General features: G+C 41.2%; 2 protein-coding genes across 10 annotated transcripts in view; one reads left to right on the forward strand and one right to left on the reverse strand.

Annotated features, from left to right (window-relative positions):
* Positions 1–12,634, forward strand: part of ST6GAL2 (ST6 beta-galactoside alpha-2,6-sialyltransferase 2) — a 102,604-nt gene extending 89,970 nt beyond the window's left edge. For all 5 annotated transcript variants that reach the window (XM_078391470.1, XM_072994533.2, XM_072994532.2 and 2 more), the window contains 2 exons: positions 1,514–1,643; positions 4,577–12,634. In XM_078391470.1, coding sequence (XP_078247596.1) covers positions 1,514–1,643; positions 4,577–4,666 — 220 coding nt within the window. In that variant the 3' untranslated portion in view covers positions 4,667–12,634. The remainder of the gene's footprint in view (positions 1–1,513; positions 1,644–4,576) is intronic.
* The window catches only part of LOC110074125 (opsin-3), a 100,771-nt gene that overhangs the window by 29,531 nt on the left and 43,559 nt on the right, over positions 1–27,681 (reverse strand). For all 5 annotated transcript variants that reach the window (XM_072994538.2, XM_072994537.2, XM_072994536.2 and 2 more), the window contains one exon: positions 19,914–20,147. In XM_072994538.2, coding sequence (XP_072850639.1) covers positions 19,914–20,147 — 234 coding nt within the window. The remainder of the gene's footprint in view (positions 1–19,913; positions 20,148–27,681) is intronic.

A 27,681-nucleotide genomic window follows, 5' to 3' on the forward strand; every position in this document is an offset into this window, starting at 1 on the left:
TGGTAGCAGAGATGTCAGGATCGCCCTGCCAAATGCAGCATCATTCTTCGCCCTGATATTGAGGCGATAATGCTTGATAAAGGTTGATGGATTGGACCAGGTTGCTGCCCGGCAGATGTTTGGTAGTTCTATTCCACAATGAAGAGCAGTGGATGTTGACAATGCCCAGGTGTTCAGGAGGTGTTTTGCCTGAAAGTTCGTAGGCTAGTGATATAGCATGTACTGTCCAGCGAGAGATGGTTTGTGATGATGCTGGATTGCCCTGATGAAGTCGTTGAAAACAGAGGAAAAGCCTTGGAGACTTCCTAAATGTCTTTGTCCTATTGATGTAAAAGGCTAAAGATCTTCAGATGTCCAGCATATGGAGCATGCGCTTGACAGATGTTGAGGGAGAAGGAAATAAAGTTTGCAAAATTAAAGGTTGATTTAAGTGAAATCAGAGACAATTTTCAGTAGGAAGGAAACATTGTAGGTAAGGTGGATCTGATCTTAGAGCTGTTAGTTCACTGGCACATTTGGCAGATGTTATTGCCATCAGAAATGCTGTTTTCAGTGACAAGAATTTCAGATTATAGGTAACCATTGGTTCAAAGGGTGGTATGGTGAGAGAATTTAGGACCACTTGTAATGACCACTGGGGCATAGGTCTTGGGGGGGTCAAATATTTAGGAGTCCTTTGAGGAATTGTTTCAAGATTGGTGGGAGAAGAGTTTTGATTACTGGGAATGTAAGGCTGATGGGCCACAATTGCTGATATGTAAACTTTCAAGGTTGAATGTGAAAGTCCTAGGTCAAAAAGATGCAGGATAAAGGTAAGTAATGTTTTAAGAGAAAATGGTATTCAGGTTAAGTTTCATGATTCAGTGAATGCTGTGAAATATTTCCATTTGTTTTCATAGAGTCTTTTTGTAGATGGCTTTCAAGCCCGGTCTAGAACATTTCAAAAGGCGGGGGTATCCTCCAAGCTGTCAGATTCAGAGACCGAATACTGGGATGGAAGATCGCTCCGTTGAGATAGGAGGTTGGGTATTGACGGTAGGTGGAATATGTCCATCGCCATCGATCTCAGATGGGTGAACCACAGTTGTCGTGGCCACCATTGAGCAATGATTATGGCATCTGCTCAGCATTAATGAATTGAAATGATTGTTCTTTGGATCAGAAGGATTGGAGGGAACATATATAGAAGTTATCCTGTCCAGTTTATCATGAAAGCATCACCCAGTGATTTGGGGTCAATGCCGGCTTGGGAGCTGTATCTCTGACACTTTGCATTGTGTTTTGATGCAAAGAGGTCTATGATTGGGCATACCCATCGATAACAAATGATCTGGAAGACGCTATCATGTAAAGTCCATTCATGTGTCCATGTAGGATGTTACGTAGTACATAGCCGTGGTGTTGTTTGTGACTAGTTGTACTGCTTGTCCTTTGATGCATGGTAAGAAGGCTCGAAAGGCTTTTATAGTTCAAGATGATTTATATATAATAACCTTTCTTTCTTTGACCACAGGCCATGTATTTCCAGTTCTTGGCAGTGGGCTCCCCATCCCAAAGGACTGGCATCAGTGGTCACCTGTACCAACAACTTCAGAGGTTTGAAGGGTCTGCCTACTGCTAGATGTGGAAGAAACATCCACCAGGTAAGTTGACTTGCAAGTTTTGGTGTCACAGTGAGGCATTTTGACTGTTGGTCTGTCATGGGGTCGAATAATGACAGGAACCATGCTTGCAATGATCTCATCTTGAGCTTTGCATGCTAGAGTACCGCTGTGGTAGATACCATGAGCACGAGTAGATGTTGGGCTTCGTGTGCTGATACCAATGTCATAGGTTGGAATAAACTGATGGCTAGTTCTAATTTGGTGATCCTTTCTAAAGGTAGGAATGCTCTTGCCTGCAGAGAGTCGAGGTAAGCACTGATATAGGTGGTCGTCTGAGACGGTTGAAGGTGAGATTTGGTGTAATTCACCTTGAGTCTTATATTGTGTAGGGTGTCCAGGGTTATTCCTGTAGCTCTCACTGCATCTTGGTATGAAGAAGCTACGATTAACCAGTCGTCAATGGAGGGGAAGGTGCTTATCCCTTGAAGTCAGAGATAGGCTGCAATTGGGGCCATACATTTCATGAATGTCCTTGGTGCCATGGATAGTCCGAAGGGGAGGGAGCAGAATTGGTATGATGTTTCGTCAAATCTGAATCGGAGAAATTTTTGATGTGTTGGATGGATTGATATGTGAAAATAGGCGTCCTGCAAGTCGATAACGACAAACTAGTCTCCCTGTGAAAGAAGGGGGGTAATGGTATCGAGAGTTAACATACAGAATTTTGGGGGTCGAATAAATCTGTTAACTTTCCTGATATCGAGGATGAGGTGAAGTCCTCCATCCTTTATAGGGCCCGTAAAGTATCTTGAATAGAATCCGTCATGAGAGGACGATGAGGGGACTATAAGTATGGCTTGTTTTTGTAGAAGTGATGATACTTCTTCTTGCAGAACTAATGAGAACGGGGTAGTTCTGATAATACTGGATGGTGGGGTTTTGAAAATTTTGATAAGGTAACCTCTTTGGATTATGGATAAGACCATTTATCATTAGTGATTTGTTCCCATACTGGAAAAAAGTTGTGAAGTCTTGTTTGAAATGTTGTTGGTAAAAGATTATGAATATTGCTTACCCTTTCCTTGTTGTTTCTGAAGGGGCTGCCTTCTGCTTTGTGATTGTTGGTTTTGAAATGGTTGAGAGGTTGATGTCGATGTTGTAGGGTAGGATCTGTCTTGAGGTTGTGGTCGGTATGGATGAAAAGGTTGCTGGTATGGATAGTACTGTTGTGGGTAATGTTGCTGTTTTTGGTATGGTGTTTTCTGGTATCGATAGGGCTGTTGTGGTGTGTAAGATTTTGCAGTCGTCTTTAATTTGTGTATGTTTTCCATAAGCTCATCTGTTTTTTAATTGAATAGTCCGGTGGCATCAAATGGGAGATCCTCTATTCTTGCCTTTGTGTTGTCTAGGATGTTGGATGATCTGAGCCATGCATGCCTCCTGAGTGCGATGGAGGTGGCCATTGCTTTGGATGCTACATCAGCTGTATGTCGTGCAGCTACTCTTTGTTGCTGTGCAAGTGTTGATGCTTCTGTGTACATGTTAACTAGTTCTGTTCTGATGGTTTCTGGTGCAGTTTGGAGTGTGGGTAAGACTTTATCCCATAGATGTCTCTGATAAGCCCCCATGGCTGCTTCATAGTTGGCAACTCGTATTAGAAAGGAGGTAAAGGAATAAAGCTTTCTTCCTAGTATGTCAATTTTACATCCTTCCTTATTGGTCGGTGCTACTGATGATTTGTTTCGAGCTCTGTATTGAGTTGATTCAACAACAATTGAGTTCAGTGTCAGGTGTTTAAGAAGAAAGGATGCATTGGGTCCATGAGTCTTATAATGATTTTCCACTCTGCGTGGAATCTGAAGGAATGATGGAGGTTTATCCCATGAGTCTTTCACCAGTTGAAGCATGGTTGGTATTAAACTTAAGCTCAGCGGAGGAGTTTTATCTTGGTCTACATCGTGAAGTCTTTTTCTTGTGTTGGTGGTTCTTGGATGTCTAATTGTAATATCTTAGCCATTCTGAGAATCAATTGTGAGTATGATGTGTAATCTTCTGAGGGTGAGGGAGGGTGATTGTCTCCAATATTCAATATAGGGGTAGGGAGGTTGGTCTGTGATTCTCTGGATCCAACGGAGTTGGAGTCTTTGGATGATGTCGAAGGGGTGGATGGTGAACATTGTGATCTAGATGTCGATGTAATCGGCATTGATTTTGATTGAGTTTCGGTGCCGGTATGTACAGATGGTCCTGAATAAGTTGTGGATGTTTGTAACAAAAAATGTTTTGATCTCTTTGTTCTTTTATTCGGTATTGGTGTTTCTGATACCAAAGTAGGTCTTTTAATGGCAGACTTTGATGATGAATAAGTCTGTGCTGGTGTTACATGTGCCAAGCAATGATGTCGAATTGGAGGAGATGGTGATCTCGACCTTGAATGCCATGGTGGTGAGGCATATTGTACTCTCCTCAGTTCATCATAATATGTAGTGTCAGGCTACATTCCTGGGTAATATGGGTCATAGTAGTGCTGCCCATGATGGTAAACTGATGTTGGAAAACACCGATGAGGTTCTGGACAATAATATCTTTGTTCATGTTGAGGGGCATATCAAGGTGGAGAGTTTTGCAGTCTCTTTTCTTTGTGTTTGTGCAGAGAGTGTCAGGAAGATTCTGATCCTGAAGCCTGCACACTTAACATCTGCCCTGGTAAATGAGGACTGGAAAGGGCCGAGGTTGGGCTGGAATGGATCTCAGCCTGTGAGTGTCCTGTGCTAGGCGAGACGCTAGCTATTAATGGTGTAGCTTGCGCCGAAGTCAAATTATGCCCCTCTCTCTTAGATGTTGAGATGGGAGCTCCTCTTGATGATTCCTCTAAAATGGGTGAAGGAGGAATAGACTGTGGTGGTTCTATGTGTTGATTTTGATCATTTTTTTTGTTTTTGATGATTTTTCCTTGTCTTTTTTCTTTTTAGTGGTTTCTTTGGACTGTGTCTTTGAGGTGGACTTCAAGCCACCTAAGAAGCTTCTTTTGGATTCAACAGAATTGGCGTCGGGCTCGATAGTGAGCGAGTCGTCGGGCTCAACATGGGTTGCACTGGTTCTGAACGTATTGAATCTTTTGGTAAGGTAAAGGTCTCCATGGCTGGGTGGAGAGACATTTCCCAGAAATGTGATCTTAGACCTAGTCTTTGTTTTATTGCAGGTTTTGTTAGCTTTTTACATTCAGGACATGACTGGGTCTGGTGTTCCTCCCCCAAGCAGAATAAGCATTTGTCATACCCGTCAGTAAGATGAATTTTTCTTTGGCAAAGAACACACTGTTTAAACGGTCCTTGAGGAGCCATAAAATAGGAGAGAGGGGGAACATGGGAAGCTGAAAAAAGTCGTATGTGGGGGTAAAAAAATAGAAGATAAGCACAGGGGGTTGTAAAATAATAATTATATAATAATCTGAGGTAATTAAGAAAGTAATAATATATTATATAAAGCTAATTCTCACTATTCATGCTCTAGGTGTTCCTGTATATCCTACCAATGCGTCGGAAAAAAAGGAACTGAGGGGAAGATTGGAGGGCAGAGCTTGCACTCCATGGGGGGAATGACTCATTGTCAAATGTTTTTCAAGCTCTAGAAACTTCCAAAACGTCCTGCGCAGGCACAAAACAAACCCACTTGTGTGCATTCAGAGAGGCCATGAAGAAGAAGAAAGGGTTTTATGGTCTTGTCTCTATTTTGCTCTCCACTTGGTACATTAGGTTTATTAGTTTCCTTTCTGTTATTAGTCTGCCTTCATTTTATTGTAGATCTCCTCTCTTTTTTTTTTCTTTCTCTGTAAATTTCTTCTGCTGGTGTGTTCACTGTCCAAAAAGCATATTTTGTCTTTGATAAGACACAGAGTTCAGGAAGCACTCCTGCACACGTGTCATGCAACATCAGCAAGTGGAACCATGCAACCACTTGCACAAATGCTGGCTGGCTGGACATAATGGCTGGCATACTGACACATGTCAAAATGAACAGGATCTGTACATGTTGTCAACTTAATCCCAATGTATGGTGACTCTTTTCTAGTTACAGAGTACCCAATAGTAGTTTACCATTCGTTTCTTATGGGGATGCTCTGCTACTATGCAGCTTGCCTAAGGCTACACAGGCTGGCTCTTCTCCTACAAGGCAGAGTGAGGAATTGAACCCCTGATCTCTGGCTCCTCAGTTAGGAATCCAACTCTGAGCTATCTAACCAGCTAATACCTGTGCTAGGCTAAACAAAATTTTAAAAAATATTGGGGAAGCTTTTGATACTCCATGGAAAATGTTAAAGAAACAAACAGAGGCGAAGGAAAACAAAAAATGGCCGAAACTGAAGCAACAGTCAACATTTTGTCATAATCCTAGAATGGAAGGTAACCAATGGAAACAAATTACAGTACATTAGTGCCTTTATGTTGATTGCTGCTATATGTATTCCAGGCTGGACCTCAGGCAGCCCTAGGATTGCAAAGACCAAAACATACAATGGTGGGCCCCCATTCTTAAAAATATAACAAATGGGCTGTGTGTTGGCAGTCTTTATGGGTTGTCTAGGATCCCAAGCCTCTTTGTTCCTTGACATGTTTCCTAAAGCCAACCCCATCTCCGCTCCAGTTGATATGGTGATTCTGCCCATACATAGAAACTTCACCAAATGAAAACCTAGAGATGTCTATCTTATGTAATGCACTAGCAACACAAATTATTCCCACCGGTTCTTTCAGAACGGCTGAACAAACTTAAGTCATCCAGTATGATTTTGTAAACAATTTTGTAAAATGAATTATTTATATCTAATTCTTTCCTAATAGACTGAATTACAGAGGTTTTTTTTCCTTTTCCTTTAGTCTCTGCTTTCTCCTGGCCTTTCAATTAATTGCTCTGGTAACTTCCAGACTGGAAGACTGGTGCACATCTTGTGTGGAACCGATATGAAGCTTATTGCCAGCACATTGCATCTGTGCTAAGGGACCTGCACGACTCACTTACACACTATTGGGTCAGATTTAAGGTTTTGGTACTTGCTGACAAAGTCCTGAACAACTCAAGAGCAAGATACATGAGAGATTGCCTAATGTTCCACCTGCCTATTTAGCTCCAGCAGGCATCAGGAGATTCTCTCCTGGTAGCATCTAACATCTCTGAGATCTTCTCTATGGTAGCTTAGAACAGCCCATAATGTTACAGAACCTACGCTCTGAAAGTTCATAACAATACAGACTAGGAAAGCACAACCTGTGTTGGGTTTCTTCTTCTCACTGAAAACCTACTTGAGTTTGTCTTATATTGCTACAGGGGAATATAATAAAAAATAATTAATAAACAGCAGTAAATAGACTCAATGTAGGCAACAAATTACATAAATAATGAGGAAAGTCCTGATGGTGTAAAAAATGCTAAAGTAGGGAGTCAAGAGATAAAAGGAACAACAGGTAAGTTTGGCCTTAGAATTCAAAACAAAGCAGGGCAAAAGCCAATAGAGTTTTGTCAAGAGAACAAGCTGGTCATCACAGACACTCTTTTCCAACAACACAAGAGGTGACTCTACACATGGACATCACCAGATCGGCAATCCCGAAATCAGATTGATTATGTTCTCCACAGCCAAAGATGGAGAAGCTCTACACAGTCAGCAAAAACAAGACCTGGAGCTGATTGTGGCTCTGATCATCAGCTTCTTATAGCAAAATTCAAGCTTAAACTGAAGAAAGTAGGAAAAACCACTGGGCTAGTATGGTATAATTTAAACCAAATCCCTTATGAGCACACAGTGGAAGTGAAGAACAGATTTAAGGAACTAGATTTGGTGGACAGAGTGCCTGAAGAACTTTGGATAGAGACTCGTAACATTGTCCAGGAGGCAGCAACAAAAACCATCCCAAAGAAAAGGAAATGCAAGAAAGCAAAGTGGCTGTCCAACAAGGCCTTACAAATAGCAGAGAAGAGAAGGGAAACAAAATGCAAGGGAGATAGGGAAAGTTACAGAAAATTGAATGCAGGTTTCCAAAGAATAGCAAGGAGAGACAAGAGGGCCTTCTTAAATGAACAGTGCAAAGAAACAGAGGAAAAGAATAGAAAGGGAAAAACCAGAGATCTGTTCAAGAAAATTGGAGATACTAAAGGAACATTTTGTGCAAAGATGGACATGATAAAGGACAAAAATGGGAGGGACATCACAGAAGCAGAAGACATCAAGAAGAGGTGGTAATAATACACAGAGGAATTAAACCAGAAATATCTGGATGTCCCGGACAACCCAGATAGATTGCTGACCTTGAGCCAGACATCCTGGAGAGTGAAGTCAAGTGGGCCTTAGAAAGCATGGCTAACAACAAGGCCAGTGGCGGTGATGGCATTCCAGTTGAACTATTTAAAATCTTAAAAGATGACACTGTTAAGGTGCTACACTCAATATGCCAGCAAGTTTGGAAAACTCAGGTAGCCAGAGGATTGGAAAAGATCAGTCTACATCTCAATCCCAAAGAAGGGCAGTGCCAAAGAATGCTCCAACTAACGTACAATTGCACTCATTTCACACGTTAGCAAGGTTATGCTCAAAATCCTCTAAGGTAGCCTTCAGCAGTATGTGGACTGAGAACTCCCAGAAGTACAAGCTGGATTTCAAAGGGGCAGAAGAACTAGAGACCAAATTGCTAAAATGCACTGGATTATGAAGAAAGCCAGAGAATTCCACAAAACCATCTACTTCTGCTTCATTGACTACGCAAAAGCCTTTGACTGTGTGGACCACAACAATGACAGGTTCTCAAAGAAATTGGAGTGCCTGACCACCTTATCTGCCTCCTGAGAAATCTATATGTAGGACAGGAAGCAACAGTTATGAATATGGATATGGAACAACTGATTGGTTCAAAATCGGTAAAGGAGTACGACAAGGCTGTATATTGCCTCCCTGCTTATTTAACTTATATGCAGAATACATCATGTGAAAGGCTGGACTGGAGGAATCCCAAACCGGAATTAAGACTGCCAGAAGAAATATCAGCAACCTCAGATATGCAGATGATACCACTCTGATGGCAGAAAGTGAGGAGGAATTAAAAAACCTCTTAATAAAGATGAAAGAGGAGAGCACCAAAATGGTCTGAAGCTCAACATCAAAAAAACTAAGATCATGGCCACTGGTCCCATCACCTCCTGGCAAATAGAAGGGGAGGATATGGAGGCAGTGATAGATTTTACTTTCTTGGGCTCCATGATCACTGCAAATGGTGACAGCAGCCACGAAATTAAAAGATGCATTCTTCTTGGGAGGAAAGCGATGACAAACCTAGATAGCATCTTAAAAAGCAGAGACCTCACCTTGCCGACAAAGGTCCGCATAATCAAAGCTATGGCTTTTCCAGTAGCGATGTATGGAAGTGAGAGCTGGAACATAAAGAAGGCTGCCTGCGAAAGAATTGATGCTTTTGAATTGTGATGCTGGAGGAGGCTCTTGAGAGTCCCCTGGACTGCAAGGAGAACAAACCTATCCATTCTGAAGGAAATCAAGCCTGAGTGCTCACTGGAAGGGACAGATCCTGAAGCTGAGGCTCCAATACTTTGGCCATCTCATGAGAAGAGAAGACTCCCTGGAAAAGACCCTGATGTTAGGAAAGTGTGAAGGCAAGAGGAGAAGGGGATGACAGAGGACGAGATGGTTGGACAGTGTCATTGAAGCTACCAACATGAATTTGACCCAACTCCGGGAAGCAGTGGAAGACAGGAGGGCCTGCCATGCTCTGGTCCATTGTGTCACAAAGAGTCAGACACGACTTAATGACTAAAAAACAACAAACCCAGATTGGGCACCGAATATATTTAATTCAAATTGATTGAAAGCTTTTTATCCTCCCAGCCTAGCTTGCGAGGCTCCCTAGAGATAATAGCTCTATGCCAAAATGATTTTGCCCAACTTTTAATATATATCAGGTTATCACGAATTTGGAAGTTAAATAAGCACAAACTTTGAAAAGGCTTTAAAGCTTTGTGCTGCTTAGTTCTGCTGCTACCTTGAGCTCTAGTTTTATATCCTAGAATGTGTCGCTCTTTCAACAAAATAACTGTATGTGTAGGAGAGATGTAACATGTTCAACCATTCTGTGTGTGCTGTCATTTAACTAATATACGTTTCTGTGCACTTTTATGGCACTTGCAATGCTTTCAGAAGGAGCTTAACACATTATTGGAGAAGGGAAATGAATAAAAGCATAAGTCTGTGAGAAGAGAATCATAAACCCTGCAGGCTGTGGAAAACAATTAATTGGGGTATTAAATAGTGACTTAGTCACAGGCTGTCACACTATGCAAGAAAAGGAAAATAACATAAAACACATAATGTAATTTTAAATTATAATGACAGGCATCAATGAGAACAGCAGCATTTAAACATAAAATGTCAAACTTTTTAAAAAGTTCATTATATGGGCTATTAAAACCTATGAAATTTACAACATTGGTAGGTTTATGAAAATGTTCACGGTTAGATTAATTGACACGACTATTAGAGCCCATTATAAATCATTTATCATTTTTAGCTAGGCTCTGTTTTAAAGATCTATAAAATGTTAGGCAGAGAATCTTCACTGGACTGAATCCACCATGTTTTCCAAAGTGAACCCACTTGAATTTTTCTAGGAGAAAATGTCAAACAAAAGGCTACAGACTTTTTGGTTGCAGTTCACAGATGCTTCCTTGTAAAAATTCAGTCACATCTCCTGTTCTGATGTAACTATTTCTAAGCATATTACTTGGCTAGAATCACTCCAAAAGCACTCCAGCAATCAATCTGGAATTTCCTGAGTTAAAAAAAAAATCCATTTATGAGCCAGTAGCAGAACAAGTTTCATGGAAACAGGGTTACCAACTGAACATTAACTGTACTTGTGACCACACATACTGGATCACTTGTGGAGCAGTCGAGTACGATATGTTTCCTGGTAATCACATTTCAGATGGGAAAAAGTGCACCAACCCAACCCCATTGGATTTTTTATTTTTGTCCAGTTGTACGGCTTCTACTTCCAAGTTGAATCAATGCCCCTGCAGATGGGAGGGAGATTTAAGGGAGATCACTTTACTTTAAAATAATGTTTTCCAGTGCAATCAGGTATGCATCTTCACTGCTGTCTGATTAAACCAGGATTTTTGGAGAAAAGGAAGAACAAGAAATCTATTTGCCATTCCCATTCCTCATTGAGTCATGGGTGGCTGCCCTAACAGCAGCTGACCACAGGATTGAAACAGAATTTCTGGCAAGTGATGAAGGCAGCAGGGATATTTTCTGTGGTGTTCCCAGGTTGAATGACAGTAGGATATATTGTATATATATATTGTTTCTCTCTGGAGAACAAGGAGGCTACATGGCTATAATGACTTCGAATGTGGCAGCTCTAAACAATGATGTGGTGCACCCAAACCAATAGTCCATGTTCTTCAGCCAGTAAGCACTGTAGATGCAATGAAAACTTGGTGTTGGCAATGTGCATTGTATGCTGCTATGTATTCTCAGTTCTACAGTATGGGATGGAATCATGGACATTAACACATACAGCTATATAAAAAAGAATCATCTGTGGATCTATCGCAAGAGACAAAGAATTTTCTGGATCAGTAAAGTGATCAATGGACTCCTGTGCTTTTCTACTTTTATTTTTCAGGATTTTCTTTAATCTGAGATGAATTACAATAACAAGATTATAGTCTGAATTTCCAAGAGCTCCAGAATTTTTTTTGACTAACATTAAAACGGTTTTAGCATCTCTGATTAATCTATTTGGTCCCTTACAATGTTGTTATTAAGCAGCCTTTTATGTTGATTTCCTCATATACAGTACACTTGGTGGTATCTGAATGTGGTGTTGTTGACTATAAATTCTTGGCTATAAAGTTGTTCTTTCCCCTGTCGCACACATATTTCATCCATTCTAAGTTTCTGGTCTAACATTCATCCCAGAGATTCTTAGCACCTTCTGGCCTTTGAAGTTCTGTCAAAGACAGAGGACCCTTTGACAGGTATAATGTCGTGTTTTTCCATTGCCTTATACATGTGAGTGTTACAGTTGATTGTGATCACTACTACCAATCCCAGAGCTTCTCAGTCCAGCTGACATATTCTATCTTTGGCCTTCACTTTGTCTTGACATTGTTGTTGCCCAAGATCAGGTGGCATTTCAAGACAATATAGTTCCCCAGGACTCCACAGGCCCCTTGGGCAATCTTCTCCACTTACAGCTATTGGCTTTCCCGGAGGTTGGGTTAACTGATCACTGTCCAATAGCTGATGTGGACAAGGTAGGCTACTCATTTTGTTTGAACTACTCTGCACTATACAATGTGATGCCTTCCAGATATTTTGAACAACAACATCCATTAGCCCCATCAACCATGACCAGAGGCCAAAAACATGCTATAACTGGCTCAAACCCTGGTATAATGTGTTTGGCGCCATGATTTATCCAGGAAGAAATTATAATTGTAAATTATAATATTGGTAATTTGGAAACTTATTCAATGGAACATTGAAAAACCTTGACATGTTCTAGTTCCACATTGCTCTTTGTTACTTAATCATGCATTTTAACAAATCCCAGATTTCTGTTTGTCACTTCAAATTGACCAAAATTTAGGACACACCTATACAAGTATAAATAATGGTTATATAGCAATTTAGGGAAATGCTCACATTTTGGAATGTTAGCTCTGGTAATCCCAATGTTTAACCATACTTTATAATAATGTAATTGAAATCATATCTTTGTGGGCACTGATTGGACACGTTTTAATTTTTCCAAACCCAAGAATCTTTCCTTGCCAACTTACACATTATTTATTTATTCAGTCTGTCTAGGATCCCATTCACAGTCCTTCTATTCAACTTCGTTTTGGCATTTTATATTCTTTTCATACTGAGGTTTTTTGAGAATGTTCGCCATCACACACCAGATGGCAGTGTGTGAATTCCTTCCTAGTACAAAATGTAACTAAAACATTCCCATTCAGTGATTGTGGTTACTACTCTGAATATATAAGCAAAACCTCTTTACAATATGCACAGAGAATCTGCACTTTTCAAAATAGTCTATGTAAGCATTTCCAGACAAGGCAAAACAAAAACATATAAAACTATATACGTCTGACAAAGTGGATTAATCCATTATTAATCACATTGGAATATAAACGTTAATCTTTAATATTAATATTTAATTATCAAATTCTAGTGTTTTGTGTTTTGTTTTTTATTTTGTTTTGGATGTCTGGCTAAAACAGTCTGCAGGCTCATGAATGTCCCCAGTCAAACTTAATCCCTCCTATATCTGACATCAAAATAATACTAAATGCCTCTGATATACATAGTAGTTGCACATGACAGCATGTGCAAGAAAATGTATGGAAATATGAAATGTACACATCCGTGTATTTTTATTCTGCACAAGGATGGAGCTGTAGGAGTATGGAATGGAACGTGGAATGTTTCCTTTTTGAAGCTGTATTGATTACATTTCAGATGACTCACAAGTGTACAGAAAACCAGTATGCCCATCACAGGCAGCTCGTAACTGGAATGTACTGGACAAAAGATAAGAATGAAGTGCTCCGGTGACTAAATTCAGGAAATCTGCACAGAATATCTAATTGGTCACCAGAACTAGAGGGAAAGTGTTCATTCATAGGTGTATGAAAATGCACATTGGCCTTTACATACAAAGTAAGGAACTGTACAGCTAAAACAGAAGAGGGAAAGTAGCTGGATTGCATAATATTCTTTTGTCGTCTCCCTCATGTTACCTTTCCTCACCAGCCCTCAGCAATCTTTTTATTGTATTCTCAGTAGCTTGTCTCTACTTATTACTGTAGTCTATTGTGCACACCACAAAACCTGTGTAAGTATTAAATAATAATTATAAAGTGATGAGATTGTAGTAGGCACCACTTTAAATAATATATTAGGTGGCAAAACATTCCTTCCTTTGCTTTTCTGACTCCAACAGAACAGTTTGTGGGAAAATGGCATCGTTATTACCACCACCTCTTCAAAGTGTATTTCCTAGCTTCAGAATATACAGTATTCACAAACTGAAGTAGAAGTTCCACATTAGCTTTTCACTGAAATTAGCTTTTCACTGAAGTTGCCTGAATTTTCAAGGAAGGAATAACATGGATGATTTCTACATCCTGCTGATGAATAACACTGGAGATGCTATTGTTTTGTCCCATCCTATCTGTGTTAAAGTGATTAATCCCTTGGGCTTTTAAAAATATACACTATACTGCTTGAAGAGACAAGAGTGGAGCAACTTTTTATCTCCAAGGCCTATCTTTTCCAGGGAGTAAAATGTCAGGAGTGAAGCTAGATGGGGGTTCCCTTTACACATTCACTCTACCCCTTAACCTCAGCGGTTTTAAACCATATTCTCCCTGAGTGTTTGCTGCCCATCTGGTACTACCTTAGAATTCACAGTTTTCTCGTATTTCTCATCTCTAGAATTCTGGACTACAGAATCAGTAGGTTAAGAACATATGCAGAGCACTATCTGGTGTCTCTGAAGTGCAGGAAAGTTCAGTGGTTTAGGTATGTGGCTGCAGATCCATAGATTAGGACTTCAATTCCCACTGTGCGTTGATGGGGTCTGGATTTGAGGATCCATTGAGTCCTTTCCAGCTCTGCAGTTCTAAGATGATGGTGGTGGTGGTGGTGATAGTGTTTTGTTCCCACAGTCACCAAGCAGTTGGCAATGAGAAGCAGAGATCAGCACTTTCTGTTAGCATTTACAAGCAACAGGCACCAAAAAGTATACTGCCACTGATACTGCTGGCAATATATAGACGTCATGGTTATTAATCACTGACAGCGTATCTACTATGGATTTCCCTAATCCCGTTTTAATGTCATACAAACAGGTGGACATTTATTTATTTATTTGAAATACTTATATGCTTACACCACCATTAATTAATTACAGGATGGTGTACAATATTAAATATAAGTGCAAATGCAAACATCCAAAGCAAAAACTCATTTTTCAGTTTTTCTGACCTCTTTTGTTATGGCATTTGATAATCTGACCATTAACACCATGTGAAAAAAACAGTTGCTGTCATCTTTCCTAAATCTGAGATTATTCAGTTGCATTGTACAATCTCAGGTTCTGGTATTATGATTAAAGGAGAGAGAAACAATTCCTGGCTGCTTTCTCTATAACTTACATAATTTTAGTAATCTCTACCGACTCTCATCATTTCAACTCTTTCCCTTTAAATTCAAAAGTCACAACTATGTAGCTCTTCTTCATATGGGACTTTGTCCAGGCTGTTAAATATCTGGTTTGCCATTTTTCCTGCCTCCTTTCTGTTTCCTAATCATCCCCAACATGAAATTTCCTCTTTCCCACTGCCCACTGGATCAACTTTTTTTATTCAGCTGTCACAACTTTGAGATCCAGATTTTCTGGTAAGTAGCTTAAAGGAACTGAAATGTATTAAGTGCTTTCAAAGGGCATTTATATAAGGAAGACAAAACTTGTCCAGAAAGAGCCACAAAATAACATCATGCAGGGAACTACACGTTCACCTCAGCAAGTTAAACTTTCCCTGTTAGATTATGGGACATGCTGGGACAAATCAGACCCTGAAGGCCAGAGTACTTTTTTTTCTCTTACAAGTAAAAGCATGTTTCTGGGTCCACATATGATAAATTATGAGGCAGAGAGAAGCCACAGATTTATTTGCTGTCCGGCGTTTCAAAATTATATCAGAATGTGATGAAAGCATTCTGTGAAGGCATCAGCCCATGTCCTTCCTGACTTAGCTTGGTCAGGAGAGCAACACAAGGGATCTCTATGATAGTCAGTGAAACAGACCTGGGTCTCTTGAGAGGTATTATTCAGAGTTGCTTAAAATGAGTGCAAAGATGAATTTCAGAAGATGGAATCCCCTGTGGTGTAAAAAGAGATTATTCAAAGAACTAGTGCGACTAATACTAGCTTATCTAGTATTACGATCACACGCAGTTACCAGAGTGCTGATTGTGACACTGATCATTCCCTGGTGTGTAGCAGAATAAAACTACAAACAAAGAGATTGTATCACACTAAAAAGGAAGGAAAACCACGTATAGATATCAACAAGATTCGCAATCAAAGAAAAGTGGAGGAATTTGCCCAAGCGCTTCAGGAAACCCTTCCAGGCCCGGCTGATGCGAATGCACCTGAACGATGGGAACACTTCAAGAACGCTGTTTATAACACTGCCTTGTCCACATTTGGCAAGAAGACCAAAAAGACGGCTGACTGGTTCGAAGCCCATTCGGAGGAGCTGATTCCAGCCATCGAGGATAAGAGGAGAGCTCTAGCAGCATACAAAGCCTGTCCTAGTGAGTACAACTTGCAGGCTCTTCGAGCTGCTCGTAGCCAAGTCCAACAGACTGCCAGGAGATGTTCCAATGATTATTGGCTTCAGCTCTGCTCTCAGATACAGATAGCAGCAGACACAGGTAACATCAAGGGAATGTATGATGGTATCAAGCAGGCTTTAGGTCCAATACAGAAGAAATCTGCTCCCTTGAAGTCTACTACAGGCGTGATCATCCAGGATCGAGCACAGCAGATGGAACGCTGGGTACAGCACTACTCTGAGCTATATTCTAAAGAGAATGTAGTAACGGAAGAGGCACTAAATAACATTGAGTGCCTGCCTCTCTTGGAAGAGCTGGACAGTGAGCCAACCTTAGCAGAAATAAAAGCAGCCTTGGATTCCCTTGCCTCTGGCAAGGCACCTGGAAAGGACAACATCCCCGTTGAAGTTTTGAAGTGTTGTAAAGAGATCATCACCACTGAGCTGTATGAACTCTTTTCTCTTTGCTGGAGAGAAGGTGGAGTACCACAGGACATGAAGGACGCAAACATCGTCACATTGTATAAGAACAAAGGCGACAGGGGCGACTGCAATAACTACCGTGGTATCTCTCTTCTCAGTGTTGTAGGGAAGCTGCTGGCCCGTGTTGTGCTGAAGAGACTTCAGGTGCTTGCAGACAGAGTGTATCCAGAATCACAGTGTGGTTTTCGAGCTAACAGATCCACCACTGACATGGTATTCTCCCTCCGACAGCTGCAGGAGAAATGCAGGGAACAACAACAGCCACTCTTTGTGGCCTTCATAGATCTCACAAAGGCCTTTGACTTGGTTAGCAGGGACGGACTTTTTAAAATACTTCCCAAGATTGGATGTCCACCTCAACTCCTTAATATCATCAGGTCCTTTCATGAGGAAATGAAGGGCACTGTAGTTTTTGATGGCTCAACATCAGATCCCTTTGACATCCGAAGCGGAGTAAAACAAGGCTGTGTCCTTGCGCCAACCCTGTTTGGGATCTTCTTTGCTGTCATGCTGAAGCAGGCCTTTGGAACTGCAACAGAAGGTGTCTATCTCCGGACTAGATCAGATGGAAAGCTTTTTAATCTCACTAGATTGAGAGCGAAGACCAAAGTCCAAATGAAATGTATGCGGGACTTCCTCTTTGCTGATGATGCAGCCATTGTTGCCCACTCTGCTGAAGACCTCCAACAACTCATAAATCATTTTAGCAAGGCCTGCCAAGACTTTGGACTAACTATCAGCCTGAAGAAAACACAAGTCATGTGCCAGGGCGTGGACTCACCTCCCTCTATTACTATCTCCATGCAAGAACTGGAGGTTGTTCATGAATTTGTGTACCTTGGCTCAACAATCTCTGACACTCTCTCCTTAGATGTCGAGCTGGATAAACGCATTGGGAAAGCAGCTACCATGTTCTCTAGACTCACAAAGAGAGTATGGCTTAACAAGAAGTTGACGGCATACACCAAAATCCAGGTCTATAGAGCCTGTGTCCTGAGCACACTCCTATACTGCAGCGAGTCCTGGACCCTTTGTGCACGGCAGGAGAGGAAGCTGAACACCTTCCATATGCGTTGTCTCCGACGCATTTTTGGTATCACCTGGCAGGACAAAGTTCCAAATAGAGTAGTCCTAGAACGAGCTGGAATTTTCAGCATGTATACAATATTGAAACAGCGCCGTCTACGTTGGCTTGGGCACGTCGTGAGAATGGCTGATGGCCGGATTCCAAAAGATCTCCTGTATGGAGAATTAGTGCAGGGAAGCCGCCCCCGAGGGAGACCACAGCTGCGTTACAAGGACATCTGCAAGCGGGACTTGAAGGCCTTAGGAATGGACCTCAACAGATGGGAAACCTTGACGTCTGAGCGTTCAGCCTGGAGGCAGGCGGTGCATCATGGCCTCTCCCAATTTGAAGAGACACTTGTACAGCAGACCGAGGCAAAGAGACAGTCCCGAAACAAGCAGAACCAGGGAGCTGGACAGGGGACAGATTGGATTTGTCTCCAGTGTGGAAGGGATTTTCACTCTCGAATTGGCCTTCTCAGCCACACAAGACACTGTTCCAAGACCTCCATACAGAGCACGATACCATAGTCTCTTGAGACTGAAGGATGCCTACAAGTGCGACATACAGTTATGACTCAGGGGTCTGCCAAATCTTCTGATACTTGAATGATTCATAACTTCAACTTATGAGAATTACTTTAGGAGCTTTTTCTGTAGCCCTGAGATACAAGAAGAAATAACTGCTTACAAAGAAACTGATGGATGATTTACTACTGTAAAGCTCCTCGTTGTTCATGAGGGTAAAGCACTATGAAACAACTTTTTAAGGGGGGAGGTATGTAGCGAACAGCCCTGCCCTCACCTGTCCGTCACAGCTGAGCAGTGGAGAAGGAGCCAATGAGTGGACGGAAGGCGGTGCCAAGGGGGGAGGGGGCTGGATATAAAAGGCTGGTGTATGGAGTATGGGGGGAATTTATTCTGTGAGATTCTGGTAGTGAGAGATTCTGGTAGTGAGAGACTGTGTGAAACTTAAAAGTATACTAAGAGTGAGTGAGAGATCTGTAAGGAAGCTGAATGGAACAGAGAGTTGATAGAGCTTTAAACTTAAAGTAAAATTGATTCAGATTCAAGTGATTAGCAACCTGTGATTTATTTACTGAATATTAATCATATGTTAGCTTCCCTGATCTAATAAATGAGTTAAGTTTTAAAAGCACACATGTCTCCTTGAGTGAATGGTATTGAGACAGCAATACCTGGTGGCAGAGAAGAAGGAAGAAGAGCGAGAACCTTGTGAAGGCCTGGGGGAATAGGGGCTTCAGAGGAGATTGCCACAATTCCTTTGGATTCTTCAGTGAAATGAATGGTGGTGAACTTTTTCTCCCCTCAAGGATCAGAGATAACAGAGTTCTTCTAATGGTAAAGCCAAGTAAGACAGTTATAAAGTCTTTCAAGATCATGAAAGGAGTTTCCCTATTCATTTTACATTGAATGTAAAGGGATTTACTTCTCGGTCAATGCATTGAGATGCCTATAATCTTATCTTATTGTTGAGATCCTGAGAACATCTGATGAAATCAGTACACATGGTCTAGCCAAAGCAGTTCCAAGACCCAATGATTTAATAATGTGACTCTTAAACAAACAAGCAAACAAACAGAACACATCCTGCTTTGGTAGCTTTTTGAATTTGTAATATTCCCCTGTAAAGTATGGGGCCTGAGCAGCACATTAGTTTAAGGATAGTCAATGTCTGATGCACATTGCCCTAGTTTTGAAATAAGACTAGACAGCTCTATGTCGGGCTTGTCCTTTCTCATTATTTCAAAAATGTTAGCTGCCTCCTTTTTCCCCGCACAATAAAGGAAAGAAGCCTTATAATCACCTCTTTCCCAGCACAGCCTAGCCGGAAGCACCAATTGGTGCCCCCACCTGCCTGTCTCAGATCAGGAGAGGCAGGCAAATAATCCCTGCTGGTGTGTGAATCCATGCCAGTGGAGGTATACATTCCCATTATTTCAAAAGTGTTAGCTGCCCCCTGTTGCCCCACAACATCTCACAACAATCCTTCTCCTCTAGATTCAAGGTGTGGGATCATTAATGTGTAAGCAGAATGGAACCCCTTGAGAAGGTTCATATTACTGCTTCTGCTGCTACTTCTTCTTCAAGATGCACAGGGCCCAACTGAGTTTGCAACCTCAGGCCATGACATATGGTTTCCATCCTCCCATTTCTAGCACTTGTTGGGCCCACCAGCAATCCTTTCTGAAGGAGACACAGCAGATCAGTCCCACAGAAAAAACCCATGTAGGTAGAAGATCACTTTTAGCAGGTTATAAACCATTCTGAGTTTATTTAACGCTGTAGTGAAGAACTCATATTAAAAGTAGTTCTCACCTGCTTGTTCATGAGAATATAGATGATTGGATTGTATACAGTACTGCTCTTTGCCAGGATGGATGGGATGATACTTGCTACGGGGGACACCAAGCCTGGCCTACCAAAGGTAGCGAGGAGTGCTATAACACCATAGGGCATCCAGCAAACCAGATAGCAGATGATAGTTGTGATCACCATGAAGAGCACGTGGAACTCTCTTTTGCGGGCAGCCGTCTTCCGGATTTTCCCAACCTGGCAAAAATCACATAACAACTTATTATGAAAAGATTTTTCAATAATGCATTTTATTAGAAACAGTATGTACTCTTTGTAGTTCAAATGGAACGTCGGATCATTGTTCTTTTAAGTCAAGTACCAGCTTAGTGGAGAATTTATTTAAACAGATAAGATCTTCATATCATATTATATTTTTATATTTCACACTTCTGACCACCACTGAAATCTGGGCATTCAGGTTTAGGCCTGAATCCAGAAGTGGAAAAAAAACCCAAAACCCAGAAACCTGAATCTTCAAGGGGAGTACAATTTCAACACCAGTTGTATTCCAATATTTGGTCTGCTATATCAATGTATTTAAATGGATTAACTTTTTCATTTTTACCCAGTCCACTACTGGCATAAGACACTGAGGCCGTTTAATGGAGTACTGTCCATTTCTAAAAGTCCGATTACAGCAATGTTCGTATTTCAAAAAGCACTGGCAACTAGATGTAGCACACTAGAAGCATGCCTTTCACAGGTGGCGACCATAATCGTAATCTACTTCAACTATAAAGACAGATGGCCTTTCATTTACCCTGGGCTAAATACTACAACTATGTAATCCAGTGTTATCCAAAGCTCTTATAATTTCCCATCTGCTTTACATTCAGTTACACTGCAATTCACTCTTATTGCAATCTTATTCCACACAAACAAAAACAATGCTTCTGTTTCTCCTTATATTTTATTCTGAGCAGTTCCTAAACCGTTGTATTTTAATGTACTGTATTCTCAAAGGCTTTCACAGCCAGGATCCATCTCAAGTATCCCACACATTACACCAGAACACAGACAGAGTTCTAACTACTGTCCTCTGAAGATGCTGGCCACAGAGACTGGCGAAACGTTAGGAAGAAAAACCTCCAGAAAAGGGCCAAACAACCTGAAAATCCTAGAACAACCGTTGTATTTTAATTGGGTCACAATTCAGCCAAAGATGGGGCATACCAGAGGCTTTAAGCACCTTCAGAATTACTCACTGTTTTTATAAAAGGTATCAAAATGCATCTTTTTAATTTGAAAAAAAATCAGTAGTTTTAGTGATGGTTTACAATGCTTTTGATGGTGTTTTTTTTTTTAAGTAATATTTTAGTATTCTCCCTTGTATGCTCCCCTTGCTTGTTTTTTGGGAGCAAGGTGATGCATAAATGTAAGTAAATTAAGCCATAAACTGGAGAAAGAAAAAAGGGTGCACATGATTTTATTTTAAAAAATTAAATATAGTATGAGCTTTCATGGGCTATAATCTACATCATCAGATACATGGAATCTAATCTGCAATTTGGGATGCATGCACAGAGCACATCTCGCATAAGATGCTTCACATCTTATAGGTCCATGCTTCTTTAAACTGCCTGGGGTAGGAGCCACAAGGGATCACATGTAGTCCAGGGAGTCTTCCACCTTCTCCACAACCTCCGCACTCACCACAGCAGGTTTGTTTACATCAGGTTCATAGATGGCACCGTGTCATGACTATTTGTTTGTTTCATTCCTAGGCCACCTATATATGCTCTGAGGCCAGAAGCCACAGGAAGCACCAGTGGAGACAAAAGCATTTTTACTGTTGGCCACTCAGCAAAATGTCCACAGAATGACTGCCATATTTAAAAAAAAATAACAACGTAACCTCGCTTGTTCATGAATTCAGATAAAATCTGGATTTATTCAGCTTTGTCAGTTTTATTATACTGAGTATGCGTGCTGATCAATAGCTGTATTCTTTTTTGCACAATCATGTTGCAGGGGCATGATTTCACAGCTCGTCAGTAGACAGTAATGGTTGGATATTAAGATGTATGTTGCAGTCATATTGATGAGCATGTTATTGTGTGAAAGCGTATTGGACGAAGGATCACTCTAAAATGATACAGGAATCAGAACTTCAGGATGAAGGTTCAATTAAACACATTATTTCAGACAGAGTTATTTTTTCCTGCATTTTACTTGAATTTTCATTGTGAGAAACAGAGGCTGATGACTCTTCATTGCCTATTGATTTAACAATGGAATACCATATTCATTTTTTCCTCTTACAATTTATGAAAAACATTTTTAAATGACTTCTCAGAGGCCTTATTACTGATGTTGTTCACCAGGCCTCAGGTAATGCTCTCAGTGTCTCACATTTTACAGTGAAATAGTTTTCCCCTCTTCTGTGTGTTCTGTGCCATCAAGTCAGAATCGACTTACAGAGACCCTAATGGGGCTTTCAAGGTAAGTGAGACATTTGAGGAGTGGATTTGCCAGTTCCATTCCCCCAGTGAGTTTCTATGTCCGAGTGTGGATTTGAACCTTGTTCTCCAGAGTCCTAGTCCATCCCTCTATCTACTACACCAGAGGTCCCCAACCCCCCGTCTGCGGCCTGGTGCCAGTCTGTGGCCTGAGCCGGACCGGGCCACTGAGACAGACCTCCCGCCCCACCAACCACACACACTCACCCCCGCACAGCTCGTTTGCACCTACATGCATGCGCCAGCATGCCCATGTGAGCACCGTGCCACCCTTTGCACAAACAGTGGCATGGCACTCATATGGGCGTGCACACTCGTGCAAGAGAGAGAGAGAGTGTGAGCTTGTTCGCGCATGTGCCCATCTTCCCCAGCTGGTCCACGGACCGAAAAAGGTTGGGGACCGCTGTTCTACACCACACTGGGTATCCCTCTTCTAGTCATATTAAAAATAACTAATAAAAGGTAGTTTATTCATACAAAACAAACAAATGAGCACTTTTGTGCCAAGCCTTCTTTTGAGCCTTTATTTTCTTTTATTGGAATGACTGTCTGTTTTTGTGGGATTAGTTATTTGCTAGGGCCATCACCAAACACAGCAGAGATAAAAAAATCCACAGTCATGAAAGGAGATGGCAGTCTTTTGAATATCTGTCATTTAAAACCTTCTGAAGACAAACAGGAGGGGTAAAATAAGGGAAATTAATACAACAGAGGAAATGAAATCCAGGGAAGCTAGTAAGCCAAAAAAGCTTTGCAGTGGAGGATGCATCATTAGAAATTAAATATTGCCACATCTAGGATCTCTCAATAAGAAGTTGGAACATCTTTTTCCCATCAAGAAACTGCCCACAACTTTCACTTCTCCCTCCCTCCCTGCCATTTGCCAAATGTCCTTCCTTCCCAGTGAGTCTGCAGCAAAGGGTTATTTATAATGGGCTGGGGCAAAAGCTTAGACAACAAACGCTCTCCCCACTCCCTCACAACTCAAAAGCACCTGTGGCTGTGAACAGTTTCTCAATCAGCAATACAAAAATCCTTATCTTAACAGAAGTATCACTTCAGAAATTATCTAGGAGATGTAGGAAAAAATAATTTCACTTCCCCTGACCCTGCACAGACTATCAGAGCAAGCATTTAATTGACAGCAGAAGCCAAAGTGCCATCTGGATAAGAGAAGCACACCAAAGGACACATCACTCCTTCCCCGCTGTCTAAACCGGCACTTTTAACCCCAATCCAGCCCTCACCAAAATGGCCAGTCTGGACAGACCATTAGATGTCAGGAGAGAGAGCAGAAGAACCTCTGAGCTCTATGTGATACCCCTCATGGCTCCTATCCAAAAGTAGTGAACAAAAGTGCATCAAAACCCAGAGGATATAATACATCTTACCCACAATATTTGAATCTGGCCCTATTCCCGGCCTTTGGGGTTTGGAAGTCTTTGGATTTATGGAAATATGATGCAGGGAGCATAAAAAGAATAGTCAACCTATGGTTGGTTGAGCTGAGGGTCCAATCCCCTTACCATATACAGTGGTGCCTCGCATAACGATGTTAATTGGTTCCAGAAAAAAAAACGTTATGTGAAAACATCGTTATGTGAAGCACCATTTCCCATAGGAATGCATTGAAAACCGGTTAATCCGTTCCAATTGGAATGGATTATTCGGTTCCCCCCCCCCACGGCTTGGATCTGACCCAAGGCGGCTACCTCAGCCATGGCTGGACTCCCTAGAGGCAAGATGGTTGTGCGATCACAAAAGCGATGGCAAAAAAGCCATCGCTATGCAATTTTTTTGTTAAACGGGGCGCTCGTTAAGCGAGGCACCACTGTACAGCTTATTCAGTCCAGAATAGTTTCTCTGATTGGATAGGAAACTATGTATTCCCCATCTTCAATCTTACTCTTTACGTTAAAGGCTCATAGACCTGCATAGGTCTTCCAGTACCAATCTCCAAACTATCCCATCCTCTTACAAAGTGACCCTAACAAAACAAGGACTATATCTCACCCCGTACTTTGATTTGCTTTTGCCAGTTAAAACACATCCTCTTGGCCATTTCTCACAAGAGCGCTCAGATTTTTCTTGACAAGTTTACCGACTCATAATATCAAGCACACCCCACAGCACTTTCACATTTTATTTTCCACACACCTCATTCAATTCGCACATTTTCAGACCAGCTGGAAAGCTGTGATAAATGTTAGCTAAAGCAGTACCCTGCCCTTTTTATACCAGTAATACCTATTAGAATAGCACAGCCTGAACCAGATAGATATAATAGGTACTCAAGATGTCGGCTGTAGGGCTTGTTTTTTCTTTATCCTTCTTTTTTGTAATTGTGCCACTGCCCGCTCTCAGAACTGCAAAAGCTCCTGATGCACATGACAAAAACCATAAAAACATAGGCTATGAACATAAAACATATAGCGATAAAAGAGAAATATGCAGAATGAACCACAGCAAAAGATTATATACCTGACGGAATATAATTGAAATTGTGACTAACCATTACCTAGTCGAGCTTACTTCACTGTCCGGATGAACGAAGCTTCAAATCAGCAGGCAGAACTTTTCCATATAGTACGCGATCTATCCGGAATTGGTCACAGTGATAGGCCTCCCACTAACATTTAACCTGACCAATTTGCAGCATTTTTAAAATCTAAAGTGGAGGCCATCCATTGGGATCTATCTCCTTTTTTGAATACAGTAGATCAAGCAGAGATGTCCAGCGCTCCGCCTTGCCCGATGTGACTTAGTTTCTTACAGCCTGTGACGCCAGATATGGTGGACAAAGTGCTTGATCGCTGTCGAGCCACCACCTCCTCCCTTGACCTTTGCCTGGTCTGGCTAATCAAAGCAGCCAGGCCTGTAACAACTGAATGGGCCATTGCAATAATTAATGGGTCTCTCCAGGAGGGCAAGGTTCCCCTTGCCCTCAGGGAAACACTCATTAGGCCCATTAGGAAGAAACCAAGTTTGGCAGCGGAGGACATTGGCAATTATAGGCCCATCGCCAATGTTTCAATGATTCTCACCACGAAGACTGAGGTTCGCAGTTTGGGTGTCCATCTGGATCTGGCGCTTACCATGGAAACACAGGTAGCATCAGTGGTCCGCACCGCCTACTTCCATCTTAGGCGGATTGCCCAGCTGTGTCCCTATTTTGATGCTGGGTCGCTCACCACTCTGGTCCATGTGCTTGTAGTCTCGAGATTATGCAATGTGCTCTATGTGGGGCTGCCTTTGAGATTGATGCGGAAATTACAGATGGTGCAGAACACGGTGGCCAGACTTCTCACCAGGGTAAGAAAACATCAACATATCTCCCCCACTCTGGCTGCTCTGCATTGGCTGCCCATCCGATTCCGCATTGATTTCAAAGTATTAACGATGACATATAAAGAGAAATTAAACCAAGCCTAAAAATAGTATTTAAAACCTATGTAAATAAGCTTTAAAAATACAGTAATAGTAATAAAATAATAAACAAGCATTCTAAAACAAATTAACAAGACGTGAAATTAACTTGAAAAACTGTCTTTCCATGGTTAGTTTAATGAATTTAAGGGTCCTACAGGATATATTTTGGCAGAGGAACAAACAGGTTTCCACTGTGGTGGGTCCATAATTGACCCCCCTTTTTTTATTGAAACATCTAGTAGGGAAATATAGATCTTCCTGCCACCACTCAGTTTTTGTAACTTTTGTAGACTTTAAAAGCAGCCTTTGACTTCGTATCTTGCCCTTCCCTTTGGAGCAAATTGGAATCCTTGACTACAGAATGTATGAGAACCCAAGGGCTGTACGAGAATACCACCCTACAAGCAGAGACGGTGCCAGGCTTTTTTGCGCCCTAGGCAAGAGTAACTCCTTGCGTGCGCCCCCAACCAATTTTCAAAAACAGACAAATTGTAGGAAAAACAGAAAGTACAAAAGTTGACATTGTGAAATTTTTATTTTTTAAAAAACTGAGATAACAAGTAATAGAACATTCTTCAACTTTCTTTTTCAAGTACAAAACAGTTTTAGCTCACAAATCACTTTGAATAATCCTATGAACTGTAATGTCTCTTAAATGTTTCTATTTTAGCCACATCAAAAATCTCATTTTATGTGCCTTTTATTCTGCAAATTTTGTAACTGATTCCTTCAGGTCAATAATGGCTGATGCTTCAGCATGTTCAATTGATATAGTTGCCAAACTAACTACAGTGGTGCCTCAATTTACGAACTTAATCCTTTCCAGAAGATGGGCATAACTCAAAATGGCCGTAAGTCAAAGCACAATTTCCCACAGAAATGCATTGAAATGAAATTAAAATGGGGGCAACAGCACATTTGAAGGGGGTCACGTACTCGAAACAATTCTTCACACACCACCTTATAAGGTTCATAGAGACTATTACAGCTCATGATGAGGTATCTGCACTGTGCTCAAAAACAGACTACAGTGGGGTCTCTACTTAAGAACGTCCCTACTTAAGAACAATTCTACTTAAGAACAGCTCCGTTTGCTAAATTTTGCTTCTACTTGAGAAGAGAAATCCTAGATAAGAACAGGAAAAAAAACCTTTCCTGCTCTTTTTTTAACCTTAGGTCATCTTAGGTTTAAAAAAATTCTCCCCCTAGTGGTAGAGTACATATTAACCAGCTTTGCATTAGTTCCTATGGGAACTAATGCTTCAATGTACGAACGCACCTCTACATAACAAAAAAAAAACAGCCAGAACGGATTAATTGGTTTTCAGTCCATTGCTTCAAAATTAGCTTCGTCAGAAGTGCTTTTAACACTGTTCCCTGACCTAAGAAAAAAAAAATATATCCCCCTCTAGTGGCAGAAGGCGGAATAGCAGCTTCCCATTAGTTTCTATGGACGGAAAAGAGCAGATACGGATTAAATGGTTTTCAATGCATTCCTATGGGAAATGCAGATTCTACATAAGAACTTTTCCACTTGAGAACCACCTTCCAATACGGATTAAGTTCTTAAGTAGAGACCCCACTGTACTAAGCCATGAATCTCCTTGCCATTGGCTCCAGTCAATAGCTTAGCTGCAGACGTATTTTGGAGCCATTCAAGTTTCCAAACGTTTTCCAAAGGCTGCTATTTTTGACAGTAAATGACTGATATTTTTGACAGTATATGACTGCTATAAGTACCTGTTATGTGCGCTTATTTTTACTCAAGATTTATTGTGATGCTATTTATTAGTTATGTATCGCCCTTTAGCATGAGCTTCGTTGGGTGTGGTTTGTGAAAA

The sequence above is a fragment of the Pogona vitticeps genome, chromosome 3 (assembly GCF_051106095.1).
Source record: "Pogona vitticeps strain Pit_001003342236 chromosome 3, PviZW2.1, whole genome shotgun sequence".
NCBI classification, from domain to species: Eukaryota; Metazoa; Chordata; class Lepidosauria; order Squamata; family Agamidae; genus Pogona; species Pogona vitticeps.